General features: G+C 39.3%; 1 protein-coding gene across 1 annotated transcript; it reads left to right on the top strand.

Moving 5' to 3' along the window:
- Nucleotides 1-27,588, top strand: LOC136882134 (zinc finger protein 423). The gene is made up of 7 exons (XM_067154667.2): nt 1-78; nt 187-328; nt 670-801; nt 4,376-4,630; nt 11,923-12,067; nt 19,941-20,055; nt 26,581-27,588. The coding sequence occupies exons 3-7, from the start codon at nt 681-683 to the stop codon at nt 26,758-26,760; spliced, it is 816 nt and encodes a 271-aa protein (XP_067010768.1). The 5' UTR covers nt 1-78; nt 187-328; nt 670-680; the 3' UTR covers nt 26,761-27,588.
- Nucleotides 27,589-27,953: the final 365 nt, after the last annotated feature.

Here is a 27,953-nt window from a genome sequence, read left to right as displayed (position 1 = left end):
CAAGCAAGTACGCTTCTTTACGCACGCCGGTTCCGATTCTAAAATAGACAGACATGAAGAAAGTTCGTGTGAAAAGAGGTACAGTGTCTCATTAACAACATTAATACATTATTACATTTTACATTAGTTGCTAGTACATGGCTTCTTAACATACACTGTTCTCTTAAAAACATCTGGACATTTTAGGAACGAGAGCGAAATACGATATGGCAGTGGGGGTCTAAAAATAGGCAAGCATTTGTTTTGCTGAGCAGGATCACAGAAACCGCAGGGGTAAGAGAGATTGAAATGTGGCATGCGAGTGACTGAAGTTTGCAGCTGATTTCACGTAAGTATTACAAAGCAAAGTTTCTTCTTATTTATGTTTAAACTACGTTTCGAATGCTAGCATAAGATTATTGATTTGTCCCTTTGGAAAGCGACGCGAGTTCTTGGTTGCTTAGTTACGGAGAAGCGTGGTGTGTTGTGGTGGGGTGACCATGCTTTCTGATAGGGTGCAAGTCTTTGTAAGAGAACTCTCATTTGATAAGCGGCAACAAATCATAGGGCAGTATTCTCGAGCCCTTTAATTGTGTCCTTTGTGTAGTACAACAATATGAATGGAAACACCACAACTTGTGCTTTGATTTACTTGTACTCGCTTAAATGTAGCTTTTGTTTAACTTTTAGATGCGGAAGAGATGGCAATCGGAAGTGGAACTAACTCCAATCTAGTCTTTGAATGTGTGCAATGTAAACAGCAATTTGTGAATGAGAATGAGAGAGATACACACGAACAGAAAACCTGCCACAAAGTCAAGGGTAAGGATCCTTTAGGCGCAAGTCTGCTCTTTCTTTTGTTTTTAAACTTGACATTTGCTCAAAGCACGTAACGCATGCTCTTAGATAAACCAATGATCTTAGTCTGAATTTTCCACGATATGTAGGACCTTCAGTTCGTATCCAGTCTCACGTGTTGGCTGTAGTAAATTTCTTTTTCTTCTTCGAAATATTTTTATTTTTGTTTTATCAGTTTTATATAAGCCGGGATGGTAACTAAAGGCCACGGCCGCTTCCTTCCCTCGTCTTTGTCCATCCCTTCCAATCTTCCCATTCCCCACAAGGCCCCTGTTCAGCATAGCAGGTGAGGCCGCCTGGGCGAGGTACTGGACCTCCTTGCCAGTTGTATCCCCCGACCCAAAGTCTCACGCTCCAGGACACTGCCCTTGAAGCGATAGAAGTGGGATCCCTCGCAGAGTCCGAGGGAAAAACCAACCCTGGGGGCTAAACAGATTAAGAAAGAAAGATTATTATTATTAATATTATTATTTCTCGAAACGTATTTGAGTTCAGAGATAGCCGGATTGCTGCAGGCCTACATTTTTTTTACAGGTTACATGTTTTTGATGTGGGGCTCCATGGCTAAATGGTTAGCGTGCTGGCCTTTGGTCACAGGGGCCCCGGGTTCGATTCCCGGCAGGGGTCGGGAATTTTAACCATAATTGGTTAATTCTTCTGGCACGAGGGCTGGGTGTAAGTGGCGTCCATCATCATTTCATCCTCATCACGACACGCAGGTAGCCTGCGGGAATCAAATCAAAAGACCTGCATCTGGCGATCCGAACTTGTCCTCGGACACGCAATTTCATTTCACTTCATTTTCATTCCTCAGTGTCCATGAACTTTGAAAAAAAAAATACCCCTGCTACCCTTCCTCACACCGCATGAAAAAGTCTCCACTATTTGCTGTGGCGCTGTACAAATCGGTTAGCCGCGACGAACGACATTTTGTGCGTATTTCCGCTAATGATTTTATTAATAATTAAAGAAAATAAAAGAAATAATTAGGAATATTTTCTCCACAAAGTGGGAGAGAGGGGAGGAGGAGAGGGGGAAGCAGAGCTAGTTGATGAAGGCTTATTTACTCACACACAGAAAGAAGAATTGTACTCTCTACAAAAATTATGCGGCAAAGAAATACCTAATTTTATACATTCTCGAAACGCGAAAATATTCTTAAACTATGAATAGCCGGTGGCCAAAGAAATAAAAATTGGAATCCTTAACACCTGCATACCATAAATATGGTAATCTTATTTCTTCTGCGACGGCCAATTTTTGTGCGATTGAGTGCACATAGCAAAAATTGTAGCAACGATACCGGTAGCTTCCAATCTGTTTTAGGCCTACCAGTACCCGGTACATTTCTCTCTCTCTGCAGTCATTCCACTCGTGACTGTGTATCGTGACCCTAGGACTTTGTTGTTTCTTTTATAAACTGTTGCCATTCTGTATGAACTTACGATTTTCCGGACAGAAATTCTCCACGGTAAGTCCATGATATCTCTTACTTGATCAACCCATCTTTTTGCGACCCGTCCTTGTGACCTTGTGCCGGAAACTTTTCCTTGGACAGTTACTTTCTCCAGGTTCTCATCCTCTCTTCTCATACTGTGACCAAAGAATTGCAGGATTCTCTGGTACACAACTTGGCATAGACTTTCTGGTATTCCAATTTCCTGGATGGCAGAATCATTTATTCACCTGGCTGTCCACGCTATTCGCAACATCCTTCTCCAACACCACATTTCAAAGGAGTTGATTCAGTTCCTGTCTTTAGCTTTTATGGTCCAAGTTTCGCATCCGTACAGGAGGAACGAGAACACAAGCGAATGTACTAATTTTTCTTTGTGTTCATAGATATTGCTCTATCTTGCCAGATCTTCTTTAATTTTGCCATAGCTGAACGTTCTAGAATGATGCAACATTTGATTTCTTTATCGCAGCTACTTGTATCCTTGATTATTTAACCAAGATAAGGAAACTGACACACTCTTTGGAGATTGTTCCGGTGCTGTGGCAGCTGAATTTCTGCACCTTTGTTGATAATAATTCGTTTTGTCTTGCTCCAATTAATTTCCATGCCAAGATTGTGACTTTCCTGTTCTACACAATCCATTATCTCGACAAGCTCCTCTATATTTCTACCATACAAGCTATAAAAGGGAGATATTTTCTGCAAAGTCTATCAACAGCGAGCATCGTTGACATGAACAGTTTTTAATCCGTCATCATGGCAACGAACTAACTGGCGATAGTACAGCTAGATATTATTCAGGCAATCCACTAATACAATCGTAATCAAAAAGTAGTCCCGATCACCTAAATAATGACTGTAGGCCTATGTGTGGTTCAATCCTTGTCCCATTGCTCTACGGGGTTGGGTATGAAGTGAGATGAATCTTCATAGCGAGTTTTTACGACTGGATGCCCTTCCTGACGTCAACCGTATCAGAGGATTTTATGAGATGAAATGAACAACATGATACATGATAGCAGGAAAGAAGAGGGTGAACTCTGGTTCTGGCACTTAGCCTACTCCCGTTGAATAGCAACAAGGCGTAACGTCTCCATCCGGTGGACGAACCACCATCAACAGTGTCATATGCTTTCAATCCATATGAACACTGCAGAGAAGTTTGGAACTGAATCCAAGCTTTTGGCACGCAATCTGGTGATTAGATATTATATACCACAACCTGCCGGCCAACATTCTGATGGTGAAATTTTTTCGACCAATGGGACTTGAACAGGCTAACCATGGTGTCAGACCATATAGCAGGGACTCTCCGAGTGCATGCACCGGTGCATTGTGCGGCGCAAGGTGCAAAAGATGACATTGCTAGGTTGGACGGAGTGCAGACTCCCCACTCCTCGCTTTTGAGCAATAGCTCTGTCTCTCTCTTTCCTTACACCTATCTTGCTCACTCCCTTCCTCGCTTGTTCTGCAGTGCCCCACCACCCGAGCAGAGTTGAGCCGATCTTAGCTAAGCTTAATCGAGTCGGCCCGAGACAAAACGCTGGTCCGAACGGAGCCGAGTCGGTCCGATGCACGGTGCACAGAATCTCTGTACCTCCGTTTGTACTCATATTTTGGGTGTTTGAGAAGCCTTGCTATATAGACTTGACACCTCAACAATCATGACCACTAGGTGGGTTAACATTTTATTTCAGGAAGTAAACTATGAATAAACATTACATTTTGGGGAAGGAACAATTACAGGCATTAATAACTTTAAAAAAATATTTGTTACAAGTAATTTGAATTCCTTTTTTATTTTTATTTTTATTTTTATTTTTTTACTAAATTCCTAACTCTGAAAACAACAGCATGGTCCAACCCAGGAAAAATAACTTAACAGTAATTTAGTTTAACAGACTGTGGGAGCTTCACATCTATCAACATCATCATCATCATCATCATCATCATCATCATCATCATCATCATCATCATCATCATCATCATCACTCTTCTTTCTCTTCTTCTTATTTCCAAGATCACTTTAATTCTAGTTACAGAATGATTTGTAACAAAAATGTTTTCCAAATTTTACAGAAAGATATTTATGTCCAAAATGTGAGAAACATTTTGGAAATCAACACATCCTACAACTACACTTGCGGGTGCATGATTCTGAGCAGCAGCAGCAGGTGACAGTGTCGCCACCCCAGTCATTGCCCCTGTGTGATAGCAATCAGCTAGATAACAATTCCAAAGATGTAACTGTGAAAACTAGTCTCGTAGTCAGCAATAAGCCTTCAGAAAACTGTAAGCCGCCAGCTCTGAAGATGTCATCGTCTATTCTAACAGGTAGGCCTACAGTAAAGAATATATTTGTATTTTGTTTAACAGTTGAGTGTTCAAAAACAGAGGTTTTTGAAGGTTTTGTATATCATAAGTCTATTATGTCTTGCATTTCCAGTTTATGCATAAAGATAGATACTGAACAGGGAAGTTGCCAGCCGACTGAACGTGTGATTCAGGTAAATCACAGATAAGGCTTTTCTGGATGATGTTATACCATATTAAAGGGTTATTCTGCCCGAAGGCAGGTCCGAACCTCCGCAGAGGTGTTCCTGAGCAGGAGTTTACGTGCGGTAGGGTGGCCAGTTCCTTTCCGCTCCTCCATTCCCTTACCCCCCACCAACAGCGCGTGGCAACCCATCCATCTCCTGACCACGCCCAATGTTGCTTAACTTTGGAGATCTCACGGGATCCGGTGTTTCAACACGGCTACGGCCGTTGGCGTTATACCATATATAGTAAGAAATAAATTAACACGATTGTCAGTCAATTAATCATCAGTGACCTGCATTTAGGTCTGTCACCAGGTGGTAGATTCTCTGTCTGTGGTTTACCTAGTCTTTCCTTAAATGATTTCAAGGAACTTGGGAAAATTATGGAACATTTCTTTGATAAATTATTTCAATCCCTAATTCCTCTTCCTATAAAAGAATATTTGCCCCAATTTATCTCAAAAATCCTTGACAGTCTAGTGAGATGGATAGCAGCCAATAGCATAATGGTAAACAAGGTGAAAAGTGAGATTGTACCAGGTGTATGCATACATTTTTGCCAGTTTTTGTGGTAAAGAAAACATGTATTTTTCAAGGGAAATTCAGTTTTTGTTTATTTAAAATATTGGCCATCGATTTCTACACACTTCGCCCATCTTTCAGGTAAGTTATGGATACCATGCGAGAAAAACTGCTCGTCTTTTGCGGCAAACCATTCATCAAGCCATTTTCCAACTTCCTCGAAATTGATGAAGTGCTGATTTGCGAGTGCGTACCCCATAATAAGTGAAGACTGGGATTGCTCACAAGAAGTCAAGGTACACATTGGAAAAGCAAAAAGTGTGTTCCAGAAAATGAGTAATGTGTTTAAAAGCCACAATCTAACTTTAGGGACTAAAATCAGACTTCTGCACTGTTATGTATTTTCTGTTCTTTTATATGGTGTAGAGACATGGACCTTAAATAAAAGCACAGAGAAGAAGCTGGAGGCCTTTGAAACATGGCTTTATAGGCGGATCCTGAGAATATCTTGGACCCAGAGAATGACAAACGTGGAAGTAATGAGAAGGATGAACATAACACCTCAATTGATCAAGATAGTGAAATGCCGACAGCTGCAGTATCTGGGGCATATAATGCACAACACAGATAGATACAACCTACTCCAAAAAATACTCCAGGGGAAAATCAACAGCAAAAGAGGTCCTGGAAGAAGACGAATATCTTGGCTTGACAATCTTAGAGGCTGGTGCAATATGTCATCAGTTGAACTGTTCCGCGCTGCCACAAACAGGACGAAAATAGCCATCATGATCGCCAACATCCGAAACGGATAGGCACCGAGAGAAGAAGACCCCCATTGATGCGAAGAAGTGATAGATGGCGCCAGGTCGGGGCAGTACGGCGGGTGCGGAAGGATGTCGCATCCAAGCAATTTCAAGGTGTCTTTCACTGACTTTGCTGTGTGAGATGGCACATTGTTGTGTACCAAAATCAGCTTGCCATATCTTCTGGCCCATTCTGGTCATCTTTTGATCAATGTGTGATTTAAATTAATCATTTGTTGGTGATAACGTTGTGCATTAACGGTTTTGCCAGACTTCAAGATTTCATAATACACAATACCACTCTGGTCTTTCACATTGAAATTACCACATTTAAATTGTCAAAACTATGTCTTACATGTCCTAATCGTTGGAGCTTGTTCACCATATGTTTCTACCAGCAAACAATGACTTTCAACAGCCTTTTTCTTGTGATTAAATAAGAAAAGCAATGTGTGCCACAAATGTTCTTTTTCAGGCCCAAACATCTACATGATCACTAAACGATACAACACAGATGCTAGTGTTTGGCGAACTCAACTTGTGTGTGTTAGTAGGTTAATGTCAGACGAACGAACTGGCGTATGTGTCAAATTCATATGATGCATACTGTTCGCTGGCGCAATCTCTTAGTGAAACCAAAAAAGACTTATGCATACACCAAGGGGAAAAGTCCTCTCCGTGTTGATGGGATTAAAGTACCTCATGGGGACCACTGTAATTATCTACAGTAGTTGTTCATATATGGAATGACATTTATTGGGGTAAGCACATAAATGAGTTTGTAAATAAGGATTACAGATCTCTATATACGGTTATGAGGGTATTTAAGGGTTTTAGTAAGGATGTAAAAGAGAAGGCATGTAAGTCACCAATAAGATCCCAGTCAGAGTATGGTTCTAGTGTATGGGATCCTCACCGGGGTTACTCGAGTCAAGAAAGGGAGAAGATCGAAAGAAAACAAGGATAATACCAGTGGTGGCTGGTGGTATCTGAAGCTGGGTGTTGCACCAACATTTTCAGTGTCACATTTTTGTAGCTTAGAGAAAGAACAAAAAACTCTATTATCGTTAAGTAATGAACTACATTCCTACTAAAACTGTAATATATCTGGCAATTACAACCCAGGAAATAAGAGGCCAATTATACACTGTAACTACAGTTACTCTTGATAATAATGTTATTTGCTTTACGTCCCACTAACGATATTTTACGGTTTTCGGAGACACCGAGGTGCCGGAGTTCTTTTACATGCCAGTAAATCTACTGACACGAGGCTGACGTATTTGAACACCTTCAAATATCACCGGACTGAGCCAGGATCGCCACGTTGGGGTCAGGAGGACAGCGCCTCAACCGTCTGAACCACTCAGCCTGGCACAGTTATTTGTGCCTCACTTGACAATTTGCCATCCTGTTTTTCATTGAAGCAAGATGTTGGTAATATTGTGGGTGGTCTGATATAGCGTGGAAAATAAATTGCCCAGCAAGTTGGCCGTGCGGTTAGGGTCGCGTAGCTGTGAGCTTGCATTCGGGTATAGTGTGTTCGAACACCACTGTCGGAAGCCCTGAAAATGGTTTTCCGCGGTTTCCCATTTTCACACCAGAAAAATGTTGTGGCTGTGCCTGAATTAAAGCCATGGTCGCTTCCTTGCAACTTCTAGCCCTTTCCTATCCCATCGCCGTCGTAGGATCTATCTGCGTCGGTGCAACGTAAATGAAATTTGTAAAAAAAAAAAAAAAAAAAGAAATGAATTACCTTTCCGAGAGGAGAGGAAGTAGGAATGAAGTAATCTCCGCAGAGTGGCGCAATCTAACGGAGACATTTGGAACTGTTTTTCGGTAGGGTACTTGCTAGTCTCGTGCAACTCCCTGAGACCGATACTGGCGAGCATGCTACCTGATGCTATACAGGCTTAGGCTCGTCCCTGCTGAGGTACATTGCGCCGCGCTGTCCATTGGGGAGTTGCCGTAGGAAAGCAAACCCCCTAAGTTTGATTCGAAGCCAGCAGCGTTTCTTGGTCCGTTACGAAGCATTAGTACAGCGAACTACCGAAGATGGCTGATTTTAACATGCTTTCGAATATATGTTAGGTTTATTAAACTAAAACATTAGAAGAAAACATGACAAATGAAGCGCAAAATTATTGGGAGTTGTGCAACCCTGCAACAATGCCACACACCGCCCCTGGATAATACCAGTATAGTTGGTCCGTTAGTTCCCTGTGGGAATCAGCATCCATATCATCCCGTGGTGGAATATAACAAATTCCAGCTTGTAAGTTTGAGAAGCTCCGCCTTTCTGCCACTTTAAAACCATAATTTTTTCTTAGATGAATAACATTAATTTATTTTAAAATTAGTCGGTACATGTTTTGTTTTTAATAGAAAACATCTTCAGCTGTGATCTTGATTTACAATTAAAATAAGGACAAAAAACACAGATTACTTAAGTAAAAGAATTAACCACTCACATTAAAAGCAACTTTTCTTTGACAAGATGAATGAAAGGTCTAATTATTTAAAGAGTCTTTGGTTTTTTCTGCATGGTTACTATTTGACATCTCTTGATGTGAAAGCAGTATGTTCCAAGCTGTCAGTGGGGACATTGTGTGGAATGACATTAGTAGATGAATAAAAGTGAATGGAGTTTTTAAAAGTAGGAAAGATCATAATATAAAGTTGGAATTCAAGAGGACAAATAGGAGGAGGAAATAGAGATTGGAATATTTTACCAAGAGTGATGTTCAAGACCTATTCTAGGAAGATAGTGAAGATCCATTATAAATGAACATGATTAATGTAATTTGGTCTCATTACCACCACAACAATTTAGTATGTGAGGGGCTACCCCCCAAAAAAAGGAATTATTTTTTAAAAGCTATATATTTTCAAATTTTGTACAAATTTTTTCAAAATACTCTCCATTACAATTAAAACATTTGTCCCACCGGTGCTTCCACTGTTCAAAACATTTGTAGTCATCTTTAGAAATGGCTGACAACTCCTCCCTCATTTTTTCTTGACCTCTTCAATGTTGTCAAATCAGTGTCCTTTCACCCCCCTTTTCATGCATGGATATAAGAAAAATTCGCACAGAGCCAGGTCAAGCATGGGGAAGTGGAACCATGCCATAGCTGTGTGTGCATGTGCTTTGTCGTGGTGGAAAAACCAGTCTCCTGTCTGCCACAAATCAGGTCTTTTTTATGAACTCTGTTGTATAATCTTCTTAAAACTTCCCAATTAAAGGTTTGCATGTTGTTCACTTAAACCTGCCATCATAAAAAATGAAACAAGAACAAAACAGCACTAGCAAAAACAATCACTGCAGATGAACAGAACAAGCCAGGTCGACAACACAAACGGCACTGAACTGGCAATGAGTTGCGCTATACACGCCTAGCGGCAGAAATGAATACTGCACAAGCTTCACCCACAGCTATGTTATTCTGGTTATTTTTGTGTGGGTACCCCCTCGTATTTATTATAGACATGATACCTTTAGGAAGAATGTATAGATTGTTTGTTTCTCATGGTAAAAACCCAAAAGATATTCTCTCTATTACTCTGGGCCATGAAAAGATCAATCTAAACTTATTTATTATGCACTGCTTAAAAATAAAAGTTTTTCATATTCCAGCTTGGTGTACTTTTTGTCTTGCTTTGTTTATGGATGTACATGAAACTTAAAAGCTTTTCAATCTGTTGAACACACAAGTTAAATATAAGTGTTACATACCTGTAAAAAAAACCACACTATTAAACAAAGTGTGTATTTTTATTTTTATTCCTGGTTTAATAGAATTGTTTCTTTGTTTTTTTACAGGTATGTAACACTTATATTTAACTTGTGTGTTTGACAGACTGAAAACCTTTTAAGTTACATTTAACTAAGTCGACACTAGAAAGTATGGCTTCCTTCTTAACTAAATATGTTTGTACACTATGAAGCAAAGCGAAGGCAAAGCAACATCACCTCTGTACAGGCCATGAAGGCCCTTGGAGGAGTGGAAGGAAAAGACTTTCACCATTGTTAACCTCGGCACGTGATGGGGTAGAGTGGTTAGCTCTACACCTGGCCGCCTTTGCCCCCAGGAATTAACCTGGTAATTATTTTTGACGTAGGCTGAGTGAACCTCAGGGCCATATGCCCCTCCGGAAATGGAAATCTCGTGTCTTAAATTTTATGACTTCCTGATGGTGATTCGAACCCACGTCCTTCCGGGCGAACCGAGCACGCCTTTACCGCCTCAGCCAGTTAGCCCTACGTTATGAAGGGTTATACAAAAAAATATCTGGCCCCTTGGTCTAGGGGTAGCCTACTGTGACTGACTCTCACATGGAGGACTCAGATTCAATTCTCGGCCAGGACAGGGATTTTTTGAGGGCTGGTTCGAGGTCCATTCAGCCTACACAATTACAATTGAAGACCTATCTAATGGTGAGATAGCCCATCAGGGCTATAACACCTTGGAGTTTGTTTTTATATATAAAGGAAAAACAACATGCCAGCTATGCAAAAGCACGAAGTGGAATTCTGAACAAAAAATTATAGTTCATTGTTGGGCAGATCAATACCACGTATAGACACCTTGGGCCCTGAGGCATGATTGAACACAATGATATATGCCTGGCACCAAAGAATTCAGCTTATTTTGACTCACATTTTCCCACTCTTTGATAGCAGCTTCATTCATTTGCTGAATATTAGCATGAGGATTAGGATGGTGGGCAACTGCTCTCTCCAGTTCAAGCCATGCATGTTCAATACATTTCATCCACATAATATGCCAGCCACATTACTCCCTGTATGATATGCGTCTCATGGAACTGACCGACTACTTTGACTTGATGGGCACGAGCATTATCGTCTACTGGTGTAAAGCCCTTGCCCACAGGGGCAACAAATCCTGTAATTACAGATTGGAGGATGTTGTCTCTGTATACGAGACCAATCCTGTCACTCTGGGTAGGAGTTAGAAGGGCACATTGACAAAATAAGATCCCACCCCAAAACATGACAAAGCCCCCTTTCTGTTGAAGGTGTTCAAGATGAAGGGCTTGTTCCATCTCTCACCTGATTGTCTCCAGACTGCAATGCTCGTGTTGTATGGGTGATCTCATCCGGAAAGAGGGTACGCTTCCACTGTTCCTGATGCCATGGACTATGAGTTGTTTCCCATCACTCATGAGCTGTCTTTCAGTGTGGTTTGAGGGGAGCTTTTGGCACAGGCATCCTTGTTATCAGTCTTCCGTTACGCAGCCAATCTCGCACTGTCTTATCTAACACATTCACTCAAGTGGCCTGCTGAAGATCCTGGTAGACTAAGGGTCAGTCAACAACTGTTTATGTCTCTCTGAACTTTTTCCAAACTCTGGAGACATCACACTGACTCACTCCAACACGAACAGTCACCATCCTTCTTGCAGCAATGTCATAATTCGAATGCAGTCAGTAGTAGAAATGGGTACTTTTGCCTTGTTTACCTCAGTCCTACATGTACTGTCTACACACCAGTGTTGATATTAAACCAACACAACAAATGATTCCTCTCAGACAAATATAGAACATAATCTGGGTTTAGCGTCACTATGTGTCTCAGACATTGACCTAGAGCACATACTGTAAACATGTTTGAGGTACAATGACATATAACATGTAAAATCGTGATATGCAAAACTTATTTTTGAGTACTGTAGTTAATACTAGACATTGTTCTTCTTCTTTTCTATTTTACTTAATACAGTATTTGTTTTGCAGCCAAAAAAACCCCTGGATTAACCAAAATCCGTCTTGAAGACTGTTTACGATGTGATGCATGTTCTTGCATTTACATCGACAAGAATGATTACAACAAGCACATGAAGAACTTCCATCGGCAAAACTCACCAAAGAAGCACAATAAGTATGTCACACTCTTCATATTCTTATAATAACCTAGTTCCCTAGTGGTGGTAGTGGTGATTATTGTTTAAGAGGAAGTACAACTAGGCAAACATCTTCTGTTAAGTTAACACTAATCAGAGGGAAAAAAATTGAAGTGGTCTGACACTTTGAAAAATGAAGGTATCAGCCAAAGGAAGACAAAGGCCATCAAGGGCGTGAAAATGAAAGACGTCTAGGCCTCTATACGAAATACTGTCGGGGTGAGAAAAGGACAAGACTTGACAATGGGAGGTTGGATAGGATAGATGAAAGTGAGGAGCCTCGCACAAGTAAGTGGAAGCAATGCCAGGACTCGTAAGGGCCCCGTGGTCATCAACCTGCCCACCTATCCTCCCAAGTTGAGAGACCCTGGGGCCACATTTAGTCACCTCTTACGACAGACAGGGCATACTGTGGGTGTTATTCTACCGCCCCCATGGACAGGAGGATAGTTCTGTGGGAGAGAGATGTTATTTAGATGAAAGAGCTGACCATTGTCTGTGTAAATGACTGTCACCCCTACACATAATATTTGTGAACAACAATTATTAATGATGTCCAGGCTTCTGTTAAAAGAGAAGATTTGTTAACGAGTGTTTCATTCTTTTAGGGTTAGGAAGCAACATTATAATACTGTGTTCTCCCCAGAAACTTTTGTCAGCTGGTGGCAGGAATGAGTATCCGGGAGGGGAATACTGTGTAAAAAACAAAAAAATTAATATTGTAAAATTTCAATTTAGTCCCCTCAGGCCATTAATAATATTAATGCCAAAATTGAACTATGTTATTGTTATCACAAAAAAGACATGTTGTTCTACTGCTCATTCACAATTGTGTTACACCGGGGCTTACCACTCGGTTCTTGTGGAGTGCCATACGGGTTTGTAACATCGGGCGGAATCGAGTGCTTGTATGCGATTCCATGCTAATACATACACTGCTCGTGCATGACACTACATGATAATCAAGCTAAACAGTGAAACTTTGATGTAATTGATGCTATTATGTTGACAATAATGAAGATATGATTTAAACAGTTTTACAGTGTTTACACTTTAATTTGGAACATCTAATGACTCAAATATGTATTAATATTATGTAACTAGCACATATTATTTAGGTTATGTTAGCCGGCCGGTCTGTGAAAATGGCATTAAAAAGGTCCTAGGGAGAACACTGTAATAAAAATAAACTTTCATCCTATTTAGATTGTGTTCATTACATATACTAGAGTACATATTGAAGAGATATTAAGAATAGAACAAAAATGGCAACCAGACACCAGTGGGATCTGAACCCACAACATCCTGATTTTGCGTTGATTGCTCCCAATTGAGCTACGGTGACCTAGGTCATATTTGTTCTGTTGGAAAGGATCTAAGCTATAGGTCTGCTACTACTGTCATCACACTGTAGAGTGCGCGCAAGTCACCCGCTGTGAGGCTAGCCAGTGAATATTTAATTTTCACGACTGCATTGTACCTGAAATAAACTTTCAATGTACAACTACATCATGTTCAATTCATATAGTACATAGTGAAGAGATGTTAAGTACAGAACAAATAATTATAATACAACACTGGGCTTTTCAGTTAGCCAGAATATGACACTTTTGTAAACTATTTCGTATGTAATCAAAATTCTTCTTCTTCACCGAGCTCGATAGCTGCAGTTACTTAAGTGCGGCCAGTATCCAGTATTCGGGAGATAGTAGGTTTGAACCCCACTATCGGCAGCCCTGAAAATGGTTTTCCGTGGTTTCCCATTTTCACATCAGGCAAATGCTGGGGCTGTACCTTAACTAAGGCCATGGCCGCTTCATTCCTACTCCTAGCCATTTCCTGTCCCATCGTTGCCATAAGACCTATCTGTGTCGATGCGACGTAAAGCAACTAGCAAAAAAATAAAAATTCTTCTTCTTAGTTTTGCAATCCAAAGATTAGTGGGAAGCGATTCTTCCATTCCACTTGTCCCTTTCTTCTGTTATTCTTTTCTTTCCAACATAGGATTTGACCCAGTTTTATGGCTGGATGCCGTTCCTAATGTCAGTCCTATCTGAAGGGATGTATTTACTACTGTATGTTTCTATGGTGATTGGTAGTATGGGGTTGTATGTAGATGAAGAGGGTATTTTCTTAAATTTTTCACTTTTACATATTTTTACATACTATTTTCAGTAAAAGTAACTTAAAAACCCTATTACTCATCCTATTTTTGCAAACCAGTTTAATCTGCAGAAATGAATGAAGCAAAACTTTAATTATGTCCTTTTAAAATATTTCATGACGTACTTACTTTGACTTCATCATTATCATCTGGGTATTCTTCCAGTGGACCGGGTAGGACTCTTGTGGACAGTATGTCTCCATCGGTTCCTGTCATTATAGAGTTCCTCTCCTTTCACATCCTGCAGTGTTGTTCCTTTCTCGATAAAGTCTGCATTTATTTGGTCCAGCTACCTTCTTCTGGGACGTCCAACAGGTCTCCTCACAGGTACTGCCATTTCCAAGTATTGTCTGGGGGTTCTAGTCTCTTCCATCCTTTGTACATGCCCAAACCATTTCAACCATGCAATGCATAGTCTTTCTTCTATTGTACGGTTCACTTGCATGTCAGTTCTAATGTACTCATTTCTAATTCTGTCTCTTCTTGTTTTTTGCTTAGCAGATCGTAAAAATTTCATTTCACATGCTTGCAGTTTGCTATTGTCTCTTTTCAATAACACACAGGTCTCCAACCCATATGTCATGATTGGCAGGAGGTAACATTTGAACATTGTTTGTTTGGCTTTTACGGGAACTGCTTTGTCCCACACTAGATTTCGTACCTGATAGAAGAACATGGAACCTTTCGTCACTCTGTTCTGGATTTCCAATTTAGCACTCCCCTGGTTCGATACAATACTTCCAAGATAGCTGAAGCTTTCGACACATTCAATTCTCTCTCCATGAAGTTTGAGGTCACATTCGCTGGGTGTTCTACTCAATTTCATTGCTACTGTTATTTTTTTACTCACAGTTAACTTATATTCCTTAAATTTGTTGACCCAGCAAACTAATTCCCTTTTACTTCTTGCTCTGTTTCTCCCCAGATGGCAACATCATCTGCAAACACTAATGCATTCAAATCTCCAGGTTCTGCAGCATTCATTTCTTTAATGATTACATCCATGAGTGCAAGGAAAAGTAGTGGAGATAGTGCACTGCCTTGTTGTACACCTCTCTTTGTTTGGAACCATTCAGATCTACCATTCCCTATTTGTACACTATGTTCACAGTTTTCATATAGCAATTGGTTCTTACAAATTAGAGAACTTGGAGCCCCTAGTTTATGCAGACATTCCCATATTTTTCTCCTTGGAACACAATCATAGGCTTTTTCTGTATCTAGGAACACTACTATCAGATCTTTCCCTCTTTCCCAGTACTTTTCTATTAGTTGTCTAATGGCAAAAATTAGGTTTCTTGTTCCTCTGTTGCCTCTGAAGCTGTGTTGTTCTTCAAACTGATGTTCTATCCTTGTTCCTAATCTCTTCGCTATGATCTTTTCCAATATCTTGAGGTAGTGTGGTAGCAGGGTAATTCCTCTGTACTTTGTATACTTTCTTCTGTTTCCTTTCTTGAATACTGGTATGATCAATCCTTTTTTCCATTCATCTGGTATCTTATTTTCTCTCCAGATTACTCCTAGTGCTCGATGTAACCACTGAAAACCTTGTATGCTGCTGCTTTGATTATATCTGCAGAAAATCCATCTACTCCTGGTGATTTTCTTCCTTTCATAAGCTTCAGGGCATTTTCTGTTTCTGACCACGTAATTGGTCTTTCTTCTTCTCCATGTTTGATAGGTTCGTTGTTTTCATGCTTCTCTTCTTCATTGCCATTTAACAACTTGTCGAAATAGCTTCCCATTTCTTCTCTGATGTTTTCTATATTCTGGATTAAGATTCCATCCTCTGTTTCAATTCCTTTAATGTCTTCTTTTTTGATTTCCCACTCTTTGATTTATTTCCTTTAATTCCTAGGTGGAATACAGAGCCTTAATAAAATGTCTCCAGCTTGTTCTGTCTGCTACCAATGCTTTCACCTCTCTTCATGTCTTGTTGACTCCAGCTATCTCTCTGTCTATGGTTCTCATCTAGGTAACCCTTGGTCTGCCTTGCCTGTGACTACTTTGTGGATTCCAGCTCAATGCCTGCCTTGTGATATTTTCTTGTGGTCCTCTCAGGATGTGCCCAATCCATCTCCATTTTCTTCTCATTATCTGTTGCTGTACGGGACTTTGACTTGTAGCCTCCCAAAGGACTTTGTTTCTCATAACGTACCTCAATCAATGATTTATAAATTTCTGTATCCTTGTGGTAATGCTTTTGGTCACTTCCCAAGTCTCACTTCCATACAGTAAACAGATTTAACCTTTGATTTGAACATTCTTAGCTTCTTTTATATGTGAATGTGAGGGTATCTCCATATTGGTTGTAACTGCGCAAAAGCTCCTTTGGCTTTATTTATACAACTCACCACATCTCTAAAAGTATCTCCATCCTGGCTGAGCATGCTTCCCTAAGTAGCAAAATTCCTCTACCCTTTCTATATCCATTCCATCTAGAGTCAAGCTACAATTGTTATGATGGTTTATGCACCCTTCCTTAGTCTTTTTGTTATATATCTTTAAACCCATTTCTTTAGCTTTTATTTTTAAGTAATTCAGTTTGATTTCCACATCTTCCTTCCAACTTTCACCATCCTTCTTCTTACTGCCTTCCTCTTTACCATTTTTATTCATGGAGCCCATTGCTGTAGTAAAGTTAGGCCACTAAAGAACAGTCGATACACTTTGACACAAGTAACTTTTTGTGCGCCCGTGATTACAGTGCTATAGTATACAGAGTACATACCAGGTGTATGCATAAGTCTTTTCCGGTTTCACTAAGAGATGGCGCCAGCGAACAGTATGCAGCGTATTAATTTGACACATATGTCAGTTTGTTCGTCTGACATTAACCTACCAACACACACAAGTTGAGTCCACTAAACACTAGCATCTGTATTGTCATCATCATCATCATCATCATTTCCCTTTATCCAGCTGTAGCCGGGTAGTGGCAAATATGGTTCCTCTCCACTTTCTTCGGTCTTTCCACCACTCCTCCTCCAACACTGTGTCCCAGTCCAGGTTTCTTTCTATAATGCTGCATTGGATGGTATCCTTCCATCTCAATCATGGTCGTCCACAGCCTCTCCTTTCTTGGATTTGCATTTCCATCACCTTTTTTGGCATTCTTTCGTCGCTCATTCGCTTTATATGCCCAAACCATCTTAGTCGGCTCTTCTCTATTCTATCATTTATTTTTTCCACTCCAATTTCTTCCTGGATTTTCTCATTCCTTATTTTGTCTCTTCTACTCTTCTGTATCATACTCCTCAAGAACTTCATTTCGGCTGCCTGTATTCGACTCTCATCCTTCTTTGTCATTGTCCAAGTTTCTGCTCCGTAAGTTGTTATGGGTACGTAATACATCTTGTACATAGTATCCTTTGCTTCCATTGGCACATCTTTGTCCCATAACATGTTTCTTACTATCTGTATTGTATCGTTCACTAATCATGTGGATGTTTGTGCCTGAAAAAGAACATTTGTGGCATGCATTGCTTTTCTTATTTAATCAGAAGAAAAAGGCTATGGAAAGTCATTGTTTGCTGGTGGAGACATATGGTGAACATGCTCCATCGATTAGAACATGTGAGACATGGTTTAGATAATTTAAACGTGGTGATTTTGTTGTGAAAGGCAGTGCATGCTCTGGTAGACCACAAGAGTGCGAAGGTGAGCAATTGCAGATGTTACTGGATGGTGACCATTAATGCACAATGCTATCGCCAACAAATGATTAATTTAAATCATGTATTGATCGAAAGATGACTGGAATGGGCCAGAAGACATGGCAAAGTGATTTTGTTACACGACAATGTGCTGTCTCACATAGCAAAACCAGTGAAAGACACCTCAAAATTGCTTGGATGGAACATTCTTCCACACCCGTCATACTTCTCTGATCTGGTGCACTCTGACTGTCACCTCTTCGCATCAATGGGGCACGCGCTTGTAGAGAAGCACTTCAGCAATTTTGAGGAAGTTGGAAAATGGCTTGATGAATGGTTTGCTACAAAAGACAAGCAGTTTTTCTGGCACGGTATTCATAACTTACCTGAAAGATGGGTGAAGTGCGTAGAAGTCGATGGCCAATATTTTGAATAAACAAAAAAATGAATTTTCCTTGAAAATTACGTGTTTTCTTTACCACAACAACTGGCAAAAACTTATTCATACACCTGGTATACGCTTGTATGAATGTTGACTATATGAGCGCGGCATGGAGACACTCCGCAAACAGATCAGTTCTACTGGTAATGTAAATCTTTGCTCTTTTATCGAGTTAGAATTCATTAAAGATATTTGCTTGTCTTCCAAATCACTCACAGACCAAGTTGCTCATAATCCAAGGTTTTACTGTACAACAAACTTTTTGGTTTTTTTGAGAAATCTGCTTATTATCTTCCTCTTCTTCTTTCTTCAGTTTTGACCATCTATGGACCAAGTAAAATAACTTCATCATGATTTTGTCTCCTTACTTGATTTTTTGTTTCTTCAGTATTTCTTCAACCTTTCCCTGTGCTCTTTTCTTCTTTTATCCATCCAGACAGTTGCACGCTTTCTGTCTTTTTCATGGAAACCCCTGAACTTTCTAATCATCATCATTTTACAGTTCCAGTTTCCCGAGTACTGTTGGTGAACCTCTTCCATTCTGTCTTATTGAGATACGTTCTGTTGTTAATGATGTCCTCCAGTGTCCTTACCCAATCTGCAATGACCATCTTTACGATGTCCATCCACTGGGTTCTTGTCTTCCCACCATCTGTTTCCCTGCTACATGTCGCTCCAAGTCAACATATGGTGTCCTTGTTGGCTCCATCCTCACTACATGCCCAAACCACCTCAGTCTGGACATGCTGATCTGATCTAACAATGATGTAACAATCCCAGCTTCCTTCCTAACCACATCATTCCTCAACTTGTCCAGTTTGGTTTTTAAATTGTGGACCTAAGGAACTTCATCTCGGATGCCTGCAACCTTGATGAGTCTTTCTTAGTGAGGGTGCAGGTTTCAATACCATAGGTTAAGATTGGTGTGAAGTACTGATTGAACATCACCAGCTTTGATTTTGTTGGTACTTTCTAATCTTATTGCAAAATATAAGCCTGTCTAAATTTCTGTTTTCATAATCCTCCTTTCTGCTAAATCCTTTTTTTTTTTTCACTTAAATGAACAAACTAATTTGTGTTTTGCAATTTTTATCAAAATGGTTAAAAAATTTGTCAGTCTTTCTGGGTTTGTTTGGACAAAGTGACCATAGAAATAAATTCTTCTCTTCCAAGTACTCCCAACTTTTCTTGGTCCAAGTATCTTCCTTAGTATACCCTTTCCTTTTTTCTCTAATTCTTCAAATTTATTGTTTGTTTGTTTGTTTGTTTGTTTGTTTGTTTGTTTGTTTGTTTAAACATTCTGCTGCATAAAGGCATTCTGGTTTTATCACAATGTTGTAATGTTGGAGCTTCGTTTTAACCGAGAGTGATTTTTATTGTAATGATATTATAATATGTTTATATATACATATTTATTCATTTTGTTTAAACTTCTAATCACTTATTTACTGTTAAAGTTATGGAAATAGAATAATAACCAAAACACTATTCAAAGGCAATTCCATTTATTAAAAGAAAAATTTTTACTAAAAAAATAAAACTTCTTGATATTAATTGGTGGTAATTCTTTGTCTGTGGTTCTTTTCTAGGCAGAGGAAGGGTTGCAGATCATGTTGTAAGCACTGCAACTGTCAGGGAGAGCACATCCACCAAAGTATTCAGAAAGAAAGAGGAAATAATAACCTTTTCCACTACAATATAAAGGTAATCAACTGAGCAATAATTTTTGTGTTTGTATAGGAAATTCAGCTTTTAGTTTTATAACTCACTAGATGATGTACCTGTGCTTCAATATAGAATTCTACATTGTATACAGAATTCTAAGTGGGGGTGCACTAAGATTTTATTAAATTGGATGGTTCTTAGCATTACACATTTAACACAACTGGATGGTCACCATACGTCATTTCTCATATAAAGTCTGGGCTGGAGAGTTTTCATTGTAATGGCAGACCCCTTTGCCAGTCACAAAAGTACAGTCACTGACTCCATTATATAATAGGACTAATCATTTATTTTTATTGCTATTAACAAATACATCGCAGATGGGAAATATCCCAGTGGCAATGGTAACTTAGAGTAGTGTAAACAACAACAACAACAACAACAACAACAACAACAACAACAACAACAACAACAACAACAACAACAACAAGAAGAAGAAGAAGAAGAAGAAGAAGAAGAAGAAGAAGAAGAAGAAGAATAAGAAGAAGAAGAAGAAGAAGAAGAAGAAGAAGAAGAAGAAGAAACAATTCCTGGGTATTCACTTTTAAGGGTTTCAGGAGTACGTTTTCCTATGACTTGCTTTACATTTTCTTTCCCTGCATGGACCCCTTAAAATACAATGGGATCATAAGTAGCCTATACCGTAACCAAAGGTTCCAGGTATATGCTTGCCAAATTTGAGTACGGTCCATAAAGTAGATTTTTCGTGAAAGAAACCAAGACAAAGAAACGAAGGATAAAGCATGCGACAAAACACCGAAACACTTTTTTTTTCAAAAACTAATAGATGTGGGGAAAATATACATAGACAAGTCAGTAAGTATCTGCAATTTTGCTTTAATTGTCTTTAGGTTGGCTCTATGGTGTTGTGCGCTCATGAGCCACTAGATGGCATGCCTGTGGTAGATTTCAGTGTTATCAAATCAGTACAGCTTGCGCTGTTGCAACATAAAGATGACCGCACCACTCTCTGTTTGCACCAAGGAAGAACAGCATTCCATAATCCGTTTTTTAGTGGTCTGAGGGTATACAAGGAACGGAAATTTATAGGAGACATGCAGCACAATACGGTGACAATATTTTGCCACAGGGAATAGTTCAAAAGGGACTGTATGAGCATGAAGGATGAAGAAATATCCGGGCGAGGTGTTGGAGCATCCTACATACAGTCCCCATCTCGTCCCATCGGATTACCATCTGTTTGGTCCACTTAAAAATGCTCTAAGAGGCTGTTGATTCAGTTCCGATCAACAGGTGAAGGAAGCGGTGCATGCGTGGCTTGCTACGCAACCAAGATTTTTTTTGCAGAGGGTATCAGAAAATTTGTGAAATGATGGACCACATACATTGAAAAGCAGAGTGACTATGTTGAAAAATGATATCAATAAAAAGTGTGGCTTCTTTTCGTAACAAATTATAAAAATTGATTGCAGGTACTTATTGACTTGCCCTCGTATTTAAACTTTTTTCTGAGAAATAAAATTTTAAGTACACTTGGTGCACTCCATTGTTTATAGGATTAACCATTTAGGCAGCATATTCAATTTTAAGGGTCCCAGGCATATGTTTCCCTCTGAGTTGATTCACATTTTTTATCACTGTTTGCCACACTTGAAAGATAGCATAACAGTAAGTAGCCTGTAAGTTAACCAAAGGTACCAGCTATAATCTTGTCAAATTTGAACACAATCAGTCAATTACTTTTTACATGAAAAAAATACAGACCAACAAACATTTATTATTGCTGCCATTTTTTTTCTTCAGTCACATTTCTTGTGGGAACCCTTTCATATATAACTTATGTTCAGTGGAATAATATTATCTTTCAGATGGTGAAAGAAATGTCAAAATCGGTCTGGTAGTTTCTGAGATTACCCATTATGTTCCGTACAAACAAACTCACAGTCTCTTTTTCTCTTCTTCCTGATACGTTTTTGCTTATGTAGTCGTTCACAGAGCCTCTTCCAATCTTCTCTTTTTTCCTACATTCTATTATTCATCACTGTCTGCCGCTATAGTCCTCTCCAATTTACATCATCCTCCACCTCATCCCTCCATCTTGTTCGTGGTCTTCCAATTGGTCTTCTTCCAGATTCTGTCCATTCCAGAGCTCTTCTTGGTAATCTTTCTTGTCCCATTCTTTTGACGTGGCTGAACCATTTCAGCCTATTTTGCTCCATAGTTTCTTTTAGAGGGTTGATCTGTAGCGTGTTTTGTATAGTTTCATTTCTTATCTTGTCCCTCCTTGTTTTACCCAAGATCCCTCACAGAAAGCTCAACCGCACCATATAATATTATGGTACTTTTGCCTGTTCTGAAGACGTCGCGTTCCTAGCGATCTCTTGTATCAATTATGAACTGTTACTCTATCCCATCATGAATTGTTACTACTACTAAACATTACCCATTCCGGTAGATGGCATCTCGTGCATCAGCATATCTCAAAGCATTTCTTTTCTGCCCTGTCTGGTTGGGTTATCTTTCTGGTTGGCTGGATGGAGAGTTTTTTATTTGAGAACATGGAAGTGATGGATTTCCAAGTTGCCTTTGTGGCGTATAAAAGCGCATCTCTGTTACTTGTAATCTACTCAGATCTTTTCTTGTCCAAGTCCAAAATTCTGATCCATAGGTCAATATTGGCAAATAATATGATTTATATATCATAATTTTTGCTTTGGTAGGTACTTTCAAATTTATTATTATGTCTGATACACAGTAATAAAATTTTGAGCAATTTCTTATCCTCTCCAAAATTTCTTCCTTGATGTTTACTTTCCCAGTTATCTTACTTCCTATGTATTTTAAAAGCATCTACTTCTTTAAGAATTTTTCCATTACACCTAACATCCTTAAGTTTTTTGTTTTCTCTGCTGATTTTCATTACCTCACTTCTCATTAAACTTATTTCCATGCCTGCTTCTTCACTTGCCCTCTGCCAGGTATTTAGTTGTTCTTCCAATTTTTGTCCATTTTCTTCCCATATCATTACATCATCTGCATATGCTATGACTTTCATATCATTTGCTGTTAACCCTTGGCAAACTCTCCACATAATGTTGTCCATCACTGTATTAAAGAGCACAGGTGAAAGTACACTTCCTTGTCAAACTCCTCTGTCTGTTCTAAAGCATTCTGATTTTTTGCCATCTATTATAACACATTTCAGATATTTGTTATACATGTTTCTAATTCTGAATTGCATTTCTTTTGACAATTCCATTCTATTCAGCCCATGCCATATCTCTTCTCACCATGTCATAAGCCTTTTGTATATCTATGAATGCAACTGTGATGTCTTTCCCAAATTCCCATTTCTTTTCTACTATTTGTTTAGCTGTAAACATGGCATCAATAGTTGATCTTCCATGTCTAAATCCTTATTGTTCTTCTCTTAACTGTGAATCTATCTTGTTCTTGATTTTTTGTAAGATTATCTTTTCATAAATCTTCACGCAATGACACAGTAATGCTATTCCTCTGTAGTTCTCACAAAGTGCCTTATTACCTTTTTTTAAAATAGGTACAATAATTGTCCTTGTCCAAACGTCAGGAATCTCTCCGTCAGTCCATAGTATCTTCATTATTCTATACAGCCACTGCATTGCAATAGGTCCTGCAGCTTTAATCATTTCCACTGTAATATCATCTATTCCAGGAGCTTTGCCATTTTTCATTTCTAATACAGCTTTTTCTACATCCAATATTTGTAGATCTTCTCTTCCTATTTCATCTGATTGTTTATTCATTCCTTCCACTGTAATGGTGTTATTTATCTTCATCTATTTCCTTGGGTTCATTTGTTTCATTTTGTCCTTCAAATAGATTTTGGAAGTATTCTTTCCATACTTTCAAAATTTCTTTTTCTTCCCACACAGGTTTTGCATCTTTGTTGATGACTTTTGATGTATTTTCTTTTTGCTTCCTTTACAGTCTCTCCTCTTCTTAAATCAAAGGTATAATGATCTCATGGTCTTGCATGATAGAAGTTGCTTGGTCGGTAGATGCAGAGTGCGTTTCGGCCCTTAAGAGGCCACGGCTTGTCCGTGGTCCAACAGCTCTGTACTCTGACCGGCCAACAGAGCAGAGGAAAGGTGGCCACAGCTCTACCGTGGCTCTACGCCCCTGCATTCGGGAGACGGGCCTGGGGCACAGTGCCGGACTTCACGCCTGGCCCCACCCGTCCTGAGAATGGTTTTCCGTTGGTTTTCCATTCTCCTGCACTAAGGCGAATGCAGGGACAGTTTGTAGTGTAGGCCACGGCCGCCCAACCCCCCCCACCTTCTCCATACATCTCCTTCACCGTAACAAATCTCCCGGCCTGGGAGACGGTGTAACCGTCTAAGTGGCCCGCCTCCCCCTTCAGGGGAGGAATGAAAACGTTTTGTGGTAGTAGTAGAAGGTGCTTCATGCTAGATATTCTCATTTGTAATGTTAAGGAATATATAGAAAATAACTTCATACAATTTCAAATAGATAGGCTCTCTCCTCGTTAGCTCCGTTTCTTATCAGCCCCTGATGAGCTTGTTTCTGCTTCCCAGCTTCAACATGATGGCAGGCTTTAACACTCACTGACAGATCTTCATACTTAATGCAGGAAATATTGGATAAGATAAAGGCACAAAAACACAGAAAAAGGGAAGAGACAAAAAAGATAAAGATGAATACAGGTGATAAGTGACTAGGAACATGCGACAAACACAAAAGGACCAAACAAGTATAAATTAAGGCATTCATACAAAGAAACATGAATAAGAATATATCATTGATAAACATGAGTAGAGGTCAGTGTGGGAAAGGAGAAGACAAGAATGAACATGAAAATACAACACAGTTTTCTAATTATGTCTTGTAATTTTGTTTTCTGTATATTCAGTCTATGAGCTAGTTTCTTATCCCATACTGTGCTTGCCTTTTATTTTTTAGACTGTGATTGCTATTTCAAAGTGCAATTCAGCTTAGTTAATACCATAATATTTGAAATTTACTGCAATCCATTTGTCACTTTCCTTCTTGGCTTCTCCCTGTCATTCTCACATTCATTTTCTGCCCTCTCTCAACTGTTATCATGTCCATATCTTGGTCTCCTCTACCATTGTCATATTCATATCTTGGTCTCCTCTACCATTGTTATATTCATATCTTGGTCTCCTCTACCATTGTCATATTCATATCTTGGTCTCCTCTACCATTGTTATATTCATATCTTGGTCTCCTCTACCATTGTTATATTCATATCTTGGCCTCCTCTACCATTGTTATATTCATATCTTGGTCTCCTCTACCATTGTTATATTCATATCTTGGTCTCCTCTACCATTGTTATATTCATATCTAGGTCTCCTCCATCATTGTTATATTCATATCTTGGTCTCCTCTACCATTGTATATTCATATCTTGGTCTCCTCTTCCATTGTCATATTCATATCTTGGTCTCCTCTACCATTGTCATATTCATATCTTGGTCTCCTCTACCATTGTATATTCATATCTTGGTCTCCTCTTCCATTGTCATATTCATATCTTGGTCTCCTCTACCATTGTTATATTCATATCTTGGTCTCCTCTACCATTGTTATATTCATATCTTGGTCTCCTCCACCATTGTTATATTCATATCTTGGTCTCCTCTACCTTTCTTATATTCATATCTTGGTCTCCTCTACCATTGTCATATTCATATCTTGGTCTCCTCTACCATTGTATATTCATATCTTGGTCTCCTCTTCCATTGTCATATTCATATCTTGGCCTCCTCCACCATTGTTATATTCATATCTTGGACTCCTCTACCATTGTATATTCATATCTTGGTCTCCTCTTCCATTGTCATATTCATATCTTGGCCTCCTCCACCATTGTTATATTCATATCTTGGTCTCCTCTACCTTTCTTATATTCATATCTTGGTCTCCTCTACCATTGTTATATTCACATCTTGGTCTCCTCTACCATTGTCATATTCATGTCTTAGTCTCCTCTACCATTGTTATATTCACATCTTGGTATCCTCTACCATTGTTATATTCATATCTTGGTCTCCTCTACCATTGTCATATTCATATCTTGGCCTCCTCCACCATTGTTATATTCATATCTTGGTCTCCTCTACCTTTCTTATATTCATATCTTGGTCTCCTCTACCATTGTTATATTCACATCTTGGTCTCCTCTACCATTGTCATATTCATGTCTTAGTCTCCTCTACCATTGTTATATTCACATCTTGGTATCCTCTACCATTGTTATATTCATATCTTGGTCTCCTCTACCATTGTCATATTCATATCTTGGCCTCCTCCACCATTGTTACATTCATATCTTGGTCTCCTCTACCATTGTCATATTCATATCTTGGCCTCCTCCACCATTGTCATATTCTTATCTTGGTCTCCTCTACCATTGTCATATTCATGTCTTGGTCTCCTCTACCATTGTCATATTCATGTCTTGGTCTCCTCTACCATCGTCATATTCATGTTGTGGCCTTCTCTATCACATTTCAGGATCGATGGACTAAGATGGTCTCTCGCCGGCTGAGTAAAATCAAGAAGGAGATCAAATCTGATCCTGACAGTGATTCAGGAGATGTGGATGATGTAATGGACTACAGTCATCTTCTAAGTCAAGTGGAAGTGAAAATAAAAACAGAGCCTCCAGATGATGAGTGTGGGGACTCATTATGAGACTGTTCTTAGTAAAGTGCAATAATGATAGGACTTTCTTTTTCTAAGTATACAGCTTTATTCTGTCAGAAATAGTTTCCTATCAGCTATATTTGGCTAACTCTCAGGGCTAGTGTACCAAGCAAGAGATACTTCTTCTTCTTATTCCATCAACCTTGTTCGGACGTGGGTGCAAACTGTGTCACACAGTTTTTGCACAGGCTCTGTTTTCACCGACCCTATATGGAGGGATGTATCCACTATAGTGTGTTTCTGTGGTGATTGATAGTATAATATGTATACGAAGGGGGATGTATTGGTAGAAATACAGTACAAACACCCCGTCCCTGAATCGGAGGAATTAACTAGATGGGATTGAAATCCTTAACCCGGCGAGAAATCAAACTCTGGACACTGAACCAAAAGTCTCTGTGCTGACTCCTTTGATCCAAAGAGCTTGACTTTTAAGAGATTCTATATGCATATTAAAACACTTTCCCTTGGGATATTTTTTCTAATGCTGGTAGTGATAGTGATTATTATTGTCTTAATAGGAAGTACAACTGGACAACCGTCCTCTATTAACACTAATAAGAGGGAAAAAGTGGTAGGGATCCAACAATTGAAAAAATAAAGATGAAGATATTGACCAAAGAAATACAAGGGCCATGAAGTGCATGGTTAGGCCTCGACACCTAATACTGCTGGGGTTGGAAAAGAGCAAGAGTTGATCAAGGGAGATTGGATAGGATAGATGAAAGTGAGGAGCCTGGCACAAGTATGTGGAAGCAATGCCAGGCAATGCCAGGAACTCAGCTAAGGGCTCTGTAATAATTACACTAGGTTGAGAAAAAGTCCACCTAATCAATACATGTTTTGTGATTATATATACAAGTATATAATTTCTGATTATGTATACATTGAATTAATATATTATATTGATTAGGTGGACTGTTTCTTAACCTATAGTAATTGTAATTCTATATCAATACAGACCAAACACGAAGATTGTTTCATATGATAAGAGCTCTGCAGTCGTCAACCAATGTTCCCCTTTTAATTTCCTCCTAAGACAGGCAGGGATACTGTGGTTATTATTCCACTGCCCCCACTCACAGGGGGATTATTTTAAATGCTGATCCATCGTCTAGAGGTAGCAAGCCTGCATCTTGCTAGGAGGCCCAGAGTTTTATTTCCTGCTAGGTCACGGATTT

This window comes from Anabrus simplex, chromosome 10, assembly GCF_040414725.1.
Source record: "Anabrus simplex isolate iqAnaSimp1 chromosome 10, ASM4041472v1, whole genome shotgun sequence".
NCBI lineage: Eukaryota > Metazoa > Arthropoda > Insecta > Orthoptera > Tettigoniidae > Anabrus > Anabrus simplex.
The sequence above is the reverse complement of the archived record's forward strand: the minus strand, read 5'-3'. Positions and strand labels throughout refer to the sequence as shown.

Coding starts and splice junctions, on each gene's coding strand:
- LOC136882134 (XM_067154667.2), top strand. CDS start 681: ATGGCAATCGGAAGTGGAACTAACTCCAATCTAGTCTTTGAATGTGTG. Junction 802..4,375: donor AACCTGCCACAAAGTCAAGG/GTAAGGATCCTT, acceptor CAAATTTTACAG/AAAGATATTTATGTCCAAAA. Junction 12,068..19,940: donor TCACCAAAGAAGCACAATAA/GTATGTCACACT, acceptor GTTCTTTTCTAG/GCAGAGGAAGGGTTGCAGAT.